Consider the following 12,340-nt stretch of genomic DNA (forward strand, 5'->3'; position numbering starts at 1 on the left):
AACCAAGTGATCGGAAACTTAAACGCCAGTGTACAAACTAGATGTGCTGCAAGTCTTCAACATGAATGTCACTTTTCGCCATTTATCTCTATGGTTAAACCCAAATCCATTAAAGAAGCACTTGAACATGCTGATTGGATCACAACCATGCAAGAAGAACTGGCAGAATTTGATAGAAATGAAGTTTGGCCTCTCGTCCCTCCTCCTCAGAATCATCCTATTGTCAGTACAAGATGAGACCTTTGCTCCTGTTGCACGACTTGAAGCTATCATAATCTTCCTTACTTATGTTGCTCATAAAGGCTTCAAAGTTCACCAAATGGACGTTAAAAGTGCTTTTTCTAAATGGTGAACTTGACACTGAAGTATATCTTCAACAGCCTCCCGGATTCATCAATCTTGCATTTCTGAACCATTGCTATTAACTCCTTTAATCCCTTGGTTTGAGTTCAGACACCCCCGAAGGTGTGTCCGAATCACTCAAACCAGGGATCTGATACCAACTTGTAACGACCCAATTTTCATCTCCAAAAATTTCATTTTTAAATTAATACTTTGGAAAACATTTGTGAATAAACATCTTTTGATTCTATCATTTCATAAACATATTTCGAGTCTGAAAACCAAAACATAAAAACAACCATAATGTCAGAGTACAAAATCCCAGAATAACTCATGGTGCGGAAAACAATGTGCGAGTATGATGTGCCTCTACTGCGCCAGCTCCTTCCCCTTCTAAGAAGTGGTACCTGAAAACAAAATTGTAAAATGTAAGCACGAAGCTTAGTGAGTTCCCCCATCGTACCACATACCGTACAATCACATAACATACAAATACTGTCAGGTATATCTGGGTGCCCGACCTACCCCTTCGGTCCTTTCGACCAGATACTGCCTAGCATATCTGGGTGCTGGTCTCCCCTTCAGTCCTTTCGACCGGATACTGCCTAGCATATCTGGGTGTTGGCCTCCCCTTCGGTCCTTTCGACCGAATACTACATAGCATATCTTGGTAATAGCCTCCCCTTCGGTCCTTTCGACCGGATACTGCCTAGCATATCTGGGTGCTGGCCTCCCCTTCGGTCCTTTCGACCGGATACTACCACATAATATCATATCACACATATCATAATCTGGCTAGCATGGCTGAGTACTAAACTACCCCTTCGGTCCTATCGACCGGTAACCAAGGACTATTTCACCCCTACTACCACTATCACATAACATCATAATATGCTAACACATAAACATATCAAGTAGTAGCAAACCTAGATGAATATCACAAAGACAATCATCTAACATACAACTCCTACTGGTGGGCCGGCATTGTGGCCTTAGACCCACGGCTACTGGAAGGTAACTCACCTCGAAAAGTAGCTGTTGAAAGTCTGCTTGCTAGACGACTGACTGCTGCACCGGAAATCCTCCGGCTATAAATCCATAAACACAAATTAGTCACTCCTAAATACCCTTAGGTCAAAAGACTGACCTACCCCTGGTCCAAGGTCAACTCCTTGGTCAAGGTCAACTTCCAGTTAACTAGACTCGCCGAGTCATGGCACGGACTCGCCGAGTCCCTCTCCTACTATCCCAGCATTAACTCATCACGTCCCTCTTCCCACTCACTGAGTCACCCTTAACTCACTACTTGGGACGATCAGACCGACTCGCGATCCGACTCGTCGAGTCCGAGAACAACTCGCCGAGTTTCAGGCAATCTATAAAGGACTCGCTGTGTTGTTCATCCAACTCGCCGAGTCTAAGACCATCTTCATAGAACTCGCCGAGTCCACTTTAGAACTCGTCGAGTCCCTTCAACCCTCCTCCTATACAGACCAAATCTGAGACATGCAACGGTTCCAAACCATAGATCTAAGCTCTTGGGGTATGCTTATCACGTAAATTTGCAAACTTTACGTGCATGCATGGCCCTATGTTAATTTACGAATGATCAAAGAGTTGAAATAGTAAGTCAAATTAACATTGTGAATGTTACAAATTGAAGTATTTATACTTTAGATTCACAGTGTGGATCTGATCAGATCGAGTTTTTTCACATTGTGAATGTTATAAATTGAAATATTTATAGTTTAGATTCACATTCTGAATCTGAACTGATCGAGATATTTTTTTAAATCGGTGTTGATGTTTATTAATAGAGTACAAAAAATCAATATTTTTGGTATAATTAATTTTTTTGGATAAAAATAAACTTAATTTTTTTTTCAAAATGAAGTAAGCTTTTTCGAAAAAAAAAAATCATTTTTTTATATATAAATATGGATCTTTATGGAATGAGGACGCAAAATCGTGAACAACGTTATATTCGGTTTTTTTTCGATAAAAAATGTGGTCTAAAACAAATTTAAACGAAAAAAGAGGTTGATTTTTTGGTATAATCTGATGTGTAGGTGTGTCTAATGTATAAGTGTACATCTATTTCCTTGGCCGTTGATCATTATGATTTTCGATGATTTACGACGCTCACGATTGGTTTATTAGTTCTTTGTTAACTATGATTCTCTATATATAATGACGCGGATATTTACAAAGTGATAAATAATTACCATAAAAAGTTATTTTTCAATAACTAGCATTTATGTATATTCGAGTTTGAAAATCTCAAGACAAACCATGAATTTTGAAAGGTTGGGAGATCGATTTTTAAGGTAATTATAAAAATCATTAACTGTTTTTCGGCGTGTTTGATAAATTTAGTCGGTAGTTGGAAATTGATAATCGGTACCTGGAAACTATAGTTTTTATTTATATAAAAATGTTCGACAAAAGTAATTGTTGGCTTTTAAAAGTATAAAATTAGATAAAAATCAAAAGTTAAAAGTTTCCAAAAACTAGTTGAAGTAGTTTATGGATTCCCAATTTTTTGTGTAAAATAAAGCTAAAAGCAAGAAAAAAATTTTTAGTTATTTTTTTTTGCACAGAAACTAAACATTCTCAAAAACTTTGTACCGTTCAGAAAATTCAGTTACTTTGCTACAACTTACAATGTGATTTCCGATTATAATTCTTGTTACAGTAACGGCGATGAAAATATGCATTCAAATATGGATCTTATATTATTGTTACATTTTTAAAATCCATTTATTTGTATAATTTTGATTTGGAATAAGAAGTCAAAAGTAACTTTCAACATAATAACACCACTTGATGGGAATTTGATTCACAAAATCCATAATACCTACTTCTCACGTCTTGTTGCAAAGCTTTTCTATTAAAGTTCATAATTAGAATATTTATTTGCTTATTGGTCATCAATAAAATAATGATGATTATGAGTAGACCAATACAAAGAAACCACATAACCAATTTTGGCCCGAAACTGCCCGAAAAAGGCTTCTGACAACTCTGTGAACCCGCCCACATGGGTCGATTAGTATATTATCATTAGAACCTGAAAATGATTTGTGTTTTGCGACGGTTCAAATAACTTTCTTTTATGTTTATATATTTCGGCGTTTCTTTGGTTTTGAGGAAAATTGGGGACCAAAAATATCGACTTCACAAACTAATGTGACAAAAAGGTCAAATTTGGTAAATGCCAATAACCAAAAGTGACAAACTCTTGAAATCTTGAGGTTAAATTCTAAATCATCATGAAGTTAGTGTGTAATATTTTAAGAAAAGAAGAGGATCAAAAATACTAACTCCACAAACTAATTTGCCAAAAAGTCAAGGGGACACATTTGGTAAATGAAAAGGCCAAAACTAGAAATATTTGTGGTTAAAAAAATTCTAAATCATCAAAAAGTTACAGTTCCTAAACACCATGGCAATTAATGTTATATATATATATATATATATATATATATATATATATATATATATATATATATATATATATATATATATATATATATATATATATATATATATATATATTGCTCTTTCCCCGATTCACGAGGGAAGTAAGTCGGGAATCTAATTATTTTTGCTTTGATGGACCTTTTATGTAAATTACATAGACAATTTTTGTAACGTATTTTTTACATAGGGATAAAACATGCTAACATATGAGAGGATTGTGGCCAAAGTCAAAAGCTCAAAGGTAAAAAAAAAAATGGACATATGGATAACTTTTGTAAAGACTAAACCTGTCAACATACAAAACTATCATGGGAAAATTGTAAATGCCAAAAATATTGTGACAAAAGGGTAAGAAGCAAACATATATATTCTGGCAAAAGTGTAAGTATGGTGACAAAAGTGTAAAAGCAAAGTATATATCGTGTCAAAAGAGTAAAAAGGAAAGTATGGTGGCAAAACTATAAAGTCTATAAACTTTACTGTTGCTAATAATTTTTGGTTTAATATATACTCTAGTATAATTAAAATTTGGGTTTCATGTGTTATTAAAGTTAAGTAAAAAATGTTCCGTGAAACTGGTTACTCAGAGTTTGGGTATGAATAAATACATAAGGACATTGACCATTCTAGAATATTATTATTTTTATTCAAATATGTATGTATACAATTTTTGTTCTATCGTTTAACATATAGAATCAAGAACATGTTAGGCCTTGATAAAGGAATACATGTAAATTATTGACTAATTATTTTATTATTTGATTTTTATTTTTGAACCGACAATAATCATTTCCAAACAATTACTTCAAACCTAATATAAATGTCCGAATCTCCATAGGAGCAAGCTCAACAACTAGAGCCGAAGGGTCAACAGGCCCACCCCTAACCGGTGACACCTCACCACCACTTCCACCTTCAACCTTCCATCTTATTTTTTTTATACCCGACTTATCTTGGTTTGCTGATAAGCTTGTTTCTTGTATCATCTTAATCTGTAAAATTAACACAACTCACACTTTATAACAGGACCAAAAATTAGGTAATTTTACAACTTTTGGCATATATGTGTACCGTTTTCGCAGCTAAAAGTTTCTTCAATTCGACTTTGACTAACGTTGACAAGGCAACATCTTCACCAGCCTAAGAACATTCATAACATGAACAAGTTGATTTCAAAAAACTAAATCATTAAGAGTTAAGACGATCATTAATGACAAAAAATTAAGGTTTTATAGCAAAGTCTTTAAAAGTTAACAACACTTTGATTGGTGTTACCTCATATAGATGAGCTAAACGAATGAGCACACTTCCATCCTCCAATTCCTGAAGTGTAATTAACGCGACATTTGGAGGTAAAATATAATTTGGATCCATCGTTGTTGATCTTGTTAAGTGAGAAGCTTTATAATCGTTTTGTTTCTGTAAGGCATATATTGAAACAAACTATCACCCTCTCAAAGTATCCCATTATTTTCTATTATATATTTTAAATATCGTTTATCCAGACAAATAAAAAACATTATACCTCATGTGCAAAAGCTAAGAGGAGGGGAGAATAAATCTCTTGGCCCATTGTTCTACGCCACCGTGATCCACTTCCAACCACGTTGGCATTCATATAATAATTTCCTCGAACCTAAACAATGTTTTTTGTTTAAGTTTTTAATATTCATTTTATTTGTCTGTTTTTATTTTTTAGGTCCCATCTAAACAGTTGGGACCCAAAAATTAAGCTACAGACATACCGTAAGTCCTTGACATGTGGTCTTATTACACACAGTCTCATCAAGGGCTTCACCCACTCCTCTACCATCATCATACAACATATGCCTTGACAAAATAAAAATATTTAGTAATAATTTTATGATCATTGAAAATGAGAAACACATGTGAGAGAGTACCTATGGAACATAATTTCCATTTGTCCATCTTTGATGCTGGCCCCACCAGTGGCGCGATCAACAAGCACCGATAATTCGGTTTTGTTGTCTGTTGTGAATATTCCAAGATTTAGCTAAGAACAAAAAATTTTAAACGATATTTTAGTGTCAAATAATATAATAATCTCTCATGTACTTTTTTTTTGTCACAAGGTTTAAAAAGTTACCGGATAATAGTTTCCGGCTATGGGTTGTGTAACTTGAAGAGGCCAGTCTTCTCTATAATCTCGTACCTAATAATAAATCTCAAATTAAATACAAATTTATGAACACAACAAAGACTTAAGTTTTGTATTTAATTATTTATTTATTTATTTTTACCCTTTTGAGGAAGTCTCTTCCATTAGAATCGGTATAGAACACCTTGTTAGTGGCCATATCGGCTGTAATTCTTGTAATGACTTCTTTTCCAACACCATCTTCTACAGGAATTGGACCGATCTACAATCAAGAAACTTTTGTTCAAATATATTCTTGTATATATGAAGTGTGAATTAATTATATGGGGAAATATGGAATACTTACAATGAATTCAAATTCAGCGTGCTCTTTGTCTTTGTAAACTCTAGTCACCTGAAAACATATTATCGAAAGAATAATATCATTTTCTCAAATATTTTTTAAACATCATTTATTAGATATTAATGAAAAAGATTAAGATTCTGACCTGATAGATCCATGAGTTAAACTGCTGATGAACTTCATCAACAAGTGGCCCACGAATGACTTTAATAGGTACAGATCTTGAAACAATCGATGGGGGTGCTCCATTAGGGTGGAAAATGTAAGCTCCCGAAGGCTATCAAAAGATACATATAAAACCCACATGTCAAAAATCCACTTCATCATTTTGTGGGACCCAAAAAATGAAAACGACAAATTATCTAAACAAATGTATCTTGAATTATCGTACCTGAATATCAGCTTCACTACCATACCATAGATAGCTTTGTTGTATAGGTAAATCAATCTAGAAAGTCAAAGAAATTAATTTAGTGTACAGCCTTTTTTTCAAAATAAATAAATAAATCTAAGAGTATTTTTTTTGCTATGGATTTACCGATTTATTTATTTGTAATGATTAAAAGTGAAACTTACCCTCGTTCTAGAATTTGTAATTCTTTTCAATTGCCCAGATTGTAAAGAAAACGACATCTTCAAGCTTCCTGAACCTATTTCAATGGATTCATCTTGTGGAGTGTCTACCGTGGATATATACCCTCCTGAGTTAAAGATTTTAGAGGAAAGACCCATAAATTTGTTTAGGGATATTTTCTAATATAAGAATGAGAAGGGCATTCACGTCTTTTACACATATGGTTATTACAGATATTGAAAAAGGAGTTATGTAACGAGTGTTAAGTACCTTTACTAGTTGTTTTAGTAATGAAGTAAGTGTTCCAACCCAAAGGTGGCACAGATGCTTGAAACAAAAGCCAGTATTTTGGAACTTCTTTAGGTGAAATTCCCAAATAAGCCTCGGTGTAAAAGCTTCTTAAGTTTCTTTTTACATTATCGAATTCTATAAATTGTGTTTCGACTTTATTGCCCTTGTTGTCTTGGACTATGACGTTAGCATCTTTGACCTGTTAAAAAGTCACGCAAAAAGATTATTAGTATTAGTCATTAATAACCCTGAATTTTTCAACAAAAGATCACATAAAAACGGTTCGAAAAGTATAAAAAAAAATGGTGAACTTATAAAACTCACGGGTATCCTGATTATATCTACACGATTCCATCCAAGAGGGTTATATGCGACAACAACCTGAAAAAAACCAAACACAACATTTTAAACATGAAAAACTCGGAATTCTTTATTCAAAATTTCAAATTATCATAAAATTTATAATCGTTGTATATTACCAAACTTTTTCCAGAAGGAATGTTCTCTGTTGGTGGGCAAAAGCTTATATTAAGTAGTGGACACTGTCACATGTTATATAAAAAAAAAAAAAAAACTATATATCAAACCTTGTTATTTTCATTAAAATTCAAAATTAATTAAAAATCGTTTTCATGAAAAATTTAGAGCATTAATTACCTGACTAAATAGTGATGTGGGAATGGTGGAATTAATGCTGCTCGATTTAGAGGTGGTAAGATGTGATAAAGCTAAACTGACAACAGCCTCAGCCTATTGAGAATTAAAGAACACATAAATAATAAGAGTTTGTTATAAAAGATTAATTAATTTAAAATTGTACCTCATGAGCTCCAATTGCTAAACGTTTTTCATAATCATTTGTTGTATGTTGTTTAGCAGTTCCAGTAACAGCGTCATGATGTTGTGCGATTCCTAAAGCATCTCCAAGACTAAAAGTGTTGGGTCCTTTTGTTCGCCTTCCTACTAGGTATTCTAGTTGCCTTGATGCCTAAAAAAATGGTGTAAATTTTACATTATTGGAATTTAAGTTGCAATAATCAGTTTCGATTGTTTAGGTTAAATTGTGATGATTACGATTTTCTGATTATTTCGGATCATAATAAATAATAACCGAATTTAGAGAAGCAGATAAGAAATCGGTATAAAACTGAATATTGAAAGAAACACTTTATTAGATAAACATAATGAAAATGTATAATCATAAAATAACATAATTCGTTTTCTTACCAAATAATATCCACTCAATGAACGTATGTATCCTTTCAAACCTGGACGACTAGTAAAGTAACCTGTCCAATAAGAATCTCCACCATCTGCATATCTACACACAAGAAACAAAATTTTTAAATATAGTTGATTTCTTTAATGATTAAAAAAAATAGCTTCATGAATAATCTACAAGAAGCTTACGGAAAATAATCATGGGTTTTTAGTGGCCAAGACACATTTGAAGCAAGTTTTGCATCGGTGTAAATAGATGGAGTGGAATATAACGCGTTCACTCTCCCATCCTGTGATTAAAAACATATTTAAATTTAATTTTGAAGTCGAGTTTTAAATTGTAAACATAAAAAATGGAGAAAAAAAGGGAATTTAAATTTTAAAATATACCTTGTTAACATAGTGAATTAGTTTGTCCATTTGCTTGAACCAAGATTCTGCATATTGGTATTGAAAGTCGTCTCCCATTGTCCACATAATATGGTTTGTTCTTGTGACATTTGCCTGTTTGTTTTATTTCCGAAAATATTATTATTTTGTGTAAAAAAACTTTGAAATAAAAAAGAAAATACTTACTTGAGTTAGTGCAGCATCAATGAAATCATTAACTCTTTTCTCCACATTTCGGTCAAATAGAAGAGGGTTGTCCTGTGATTTCATCAAGATAAAATAAAATCTTTTCAATAAAAAAAAAATACAAAATCTATACAAAGGGGGGGAATAATTTTGGGTTAAATTCAATTAATAGCAATATATAATATATACTTTCATTGATTCATTTTATTTTAGCATCTTACATTCATAATCTTCCTATCATAGCATTCTACTTAAAAATATATCGGATTATAGCAATGTCATCCAAATATAAAGCAAATAATTAGTGATATAACTGGGTAAATTCTCATAATATAATGTCCTAATAACAAAAAAATGAAAATAAATGCAAGAAACAACAACATACTTTCATTTATATATTTATTATAGCATTTTACTTTCAATTTTTTCTTATTAAAAGATTGTACTTTGAAAATTCCACCGAGTTAAATAAACATTATTCAAATACAAAGAATTTTTCAAAGATCTAATCGGGTTACTTTTCCAAAGTACAATACAAAAATAAGGAAGACGTTAAATAAAATGCCTTAACTATAAGAAAAAAAAACGAAATATACAATGTTGTAATAGGAATAAATGAAAGTAAGATGCCAGTTAATTTTCAAAGTATAATGCCTTAGAAAATCAAAAGCACAACGCCATAAAAAGAAAAAATAAAATAGGATGCTATTAAAAACAAATAGACAAAAGTATGTTGCTATTGTTAGAAACATAACCTGAATGGGCTCATAGTCTCCGCTAACTTCAAAATTAAAACCATCCGGTGCGCTATAATGTCTAGGAAACGCATTTGTAAAAATTTGAGAGGATTCACCAAATGTTTTTGAGCCACGCCATATCACTTCAAGACTTTTATCAACCTTCCTCTTTGCTCTATCTTGATAATCAATACGTGCAAAATGCAACGAATCAAACCCGAGCTACATCAACATTAAAAAAAAATCCACATAAGTATATAACAAAAAAAAAAAAAAAATAGTAATATCAAGAATGTTGAATTATTGAATTATTATATATATATATATATACCTCGGCTCCTAAAAGATAAGCTTGAACTGCCGAATGTCCGAATGGATCAATTTGCCAACCGGCTCGAGGAGTTACATTGAAATTGTACTTTATTAAAGCATGACCTAAAGTTGTTTGATCAATCATGTCTATGTAATGTGTAGCTGCTTCATCATGCATACACCACCCTCCATTTCTGATTTAATTAAAATATTTAGATCATAAGTAAGAAGTGTTTTTAGTAGCTAAAGATTAGTGATTAGGGAAATAAATATATCTAAAGATTGTACACGAATTCTAATTGGCCTTTTGTAACGAGTTTTTTCACTTGGGTTTTGATCTTCTTGCTTTGTAATAGCCACCATCTTTGGAAAAAGGCCTGCAATGAAAGTACATTTAACCATTTTATAAAAAGTGAATCTAAAGTTAACTACCGTTTGTTAGAAACCAATGCAAATTTCATCCAATAAAAATATTTTAAAATTTAATTATGGAGTTTATATGGTAAAATGGAGTGTCATTTTATCCAACCCCTTAGTCTAGGGTTAGTTAGGTAATTTTACATTTTTTTTTCTCAATATTTGGTTATCAATAATCAGTTTAAATGCACATCAATACACCAATTAAAGTTGACTTCTGCAGCATTTATTAGAATTTATGTCTCTTTAACTCTAGGAATACAATTTAAACTTTATTTTTTCCAATCATACCATAAAAATCATTTTGGTTTGATATAACATATCGTAATGGTTAGTTTGGAAAATTACTGATAAAATATAATATAAGTATATAACAAATCAAAATCGTTGATTTGGAAAAATGTAAAAAAAACTTTTATGGTTTGATTGAAATTGTTCTTAATTTAATTAGATTACATCAAATAAGGTTTATACCATCTCCGCGAATATGAACTTCCTGTTTGGATCACGAAGTAGTGACATGACAACTGAATCCAGCACATTTTCAACACAAGCACCCTATAACAATACATCAAGAACACATTCAAATTCAAGTGAGATCATATTTTAAATCATATTACATATAGTATATATAATCAATCTGTATGAATCGACATTATATTTTAACTTAAAATTCAAATATATGAACCTGTATGCTGTTATTCGACCCAATAAAGTACTGATCAACTGTCTTCAACCAACCGACATCATCATGTGAATGTGGAACTAAGTGAACATTCAACTTCCCTTCAACAATCCCACTTCCAGTTTCATACCCAGAAATCAATTCACAAGAAAGAAGAACACAAACTACAAATACCCATGAAAAAATGGGAAATTTTAACGAATCGGACATCTTTTTCGTCATATTCAGAAAGCCCTAATTGAAATCATCTATGATCCATCCGAATCCGCTTGTTTTATTTCCGAAATCCAGATATATAATGTAATGCGCATATAATGCCAAGAGGAACAACTTTCTTGTCATTAATTTAGTGGGGTGGCATGGGCAAGCATTAAACATTGGTTTTCCCTCGGCCGGCGGTTTTACTCCATGATTGGAAATAGGAAGGAAAGATACAAAAAGAAGGTTATTTTGAAGAAAAATATAATACTAAACTTTTTGTGGGTATTTGTACTCTTTAGAACTCTATTTAAAGGAGTTATCTTCTCTAGATTTACAGTCACGTGTTGTCGGTGTATTTGTGTGAAGAAGGAAGTTGGAAAAAATGTGTGCTTTCCAAGGACGCTAGTTGAGTCAATTGTCAGGAAATGTTTTATTTGAAAATTATTTATTTATTTATGAGGATTGATGAGTATTTATGATACATCATATCCATCAATAGGATTATTTTAATAATTATTTATAACAAAGGATCGAAACAATAATTAAAATATTAATTATAGAAAATATTATCTTAATTAAAATTGAAATTCATTAATTCTAAAAAATATTATTCATAATTAATGTTTTTTTATATTTAATTATGATAATATTTTCTATAATTAATAGTTATTATGTATGTTTTAAGAGCACGTAATAAAAAAAATCATTTATAACAATTCAATCTTCTTTTACCCAACCACAATATCATAATGCATACTTTAAAGCTTTGTGAGTTTCAAATTCCATATATATACATAGGAAGTGTAATCATTATTTATCTTTATTTTTTACTTATCTTCTTCACATCAATCATTATTATGTCTTTTTATTTATTTTTTTTTTATCTGTTTCTTTACATTGGGATCTATGTTAGATTTTATGTAAGAAAATCAATAAAAACTTAGGTTTATCTATAAAATACTTTTTAAAATATATGATTTTGACCTATGCTTTGGAATATCAAGAAACCAAATTTTGGATGATCCTCGAACAAAAAAAA

The 12,340-nt window shown here is 31.5% G+C and overlaps 1 protein-coding gene across 1 annotated transcript; it reads right to left on the reverse strand.

Annotated features, from left to right (window-relative positions):
* Positions 1-4,449: 4,449 nt before the first annotated feature.
* Positions 4,450-11,527, reverse strand: LOC111897676 (alpha-mannosidase). The gene is made up of 26 exons (XM_023893629.3): positions 11,104-11,527; positions 10,890-10,973; positions 10,287-10,375; positions 10,018-10,192; positions 9,705-9,908; positions 8,950-9,021; positions 8,764-8,877; positions 8,563-8,663; positions 8,380-8,473; positions 7,973-8,140; positions 7,810-7,902; positions 7,632-7,694; positions 7,477-7,533; positions 7,132-7,351; positions 6,864-6,988; positions 6,679-6,735; positions 6,433-6,564; positions 6,291-6,338; positions 6,087-6,206; positions 5,933-5,998; positions 5,727-5,839; positions 5,571-5,655; positions 5,351-5,461; positions 5,101-5,244; positions 4,897-4,965; positions 4,450-4,817 (listed from the first exon to the last, which is right to left on the reverse strand). Exons 1-26 carry the CDS (start codon positions 11,320-11,322, stop codon positions 4,626-4,628), a joined length of 3,015 nt encoding a protein of 1,004 aa, XP_023749397.1. The 5' UTR covers positions 11,323-11,527; the 3' UTR covers positions 4,450-4,625.
* Positions 11,528-12,340: the final 813 nt, after the last annotated feature.

This window comes from Lactuca sativa, chromosome 3 (assembly GCF_002870075.4).
Source record: "Lactuca sativa cultivar Salinas chromosome 3, Lsat_Salinas_v11, whole genome shotgun sequence".
NCBI classification, from domain to species: Eukaryota; Viridiplantae; Streptophyta; class Magnoliopsida; order Asterales; family Asteraceae; genus Lactuca; species Lactuca sativa.

What these genes read in the sequence shown, in the direction of transcription:
- LOC111897676 (XM_023893629.3), bottom strand. Translation starts at nt 11,322, where the DNA reads ATGACGAAAAAGATGTCCGATTCGTTAAAATTTCCCATTTTTTCATGG. An exon ending in GGTCGAATAACAGCATACAG is followed by an intron (nt 10,974 to 11,103) that starts GTTCATATATTT and finishes GTATTGTTATAG; the next exon opens with GGTGCTTGTGTTGAAAATGT. An exon ending in AAAGGCCAATTAGAATTCGT is followed by an intron (nt 10,193 to 10,286) that starts GTACAATCTTTA and finishes TAATTAAATCAG; the next exon opens with AAATGGAGGGTGGTGTATGC.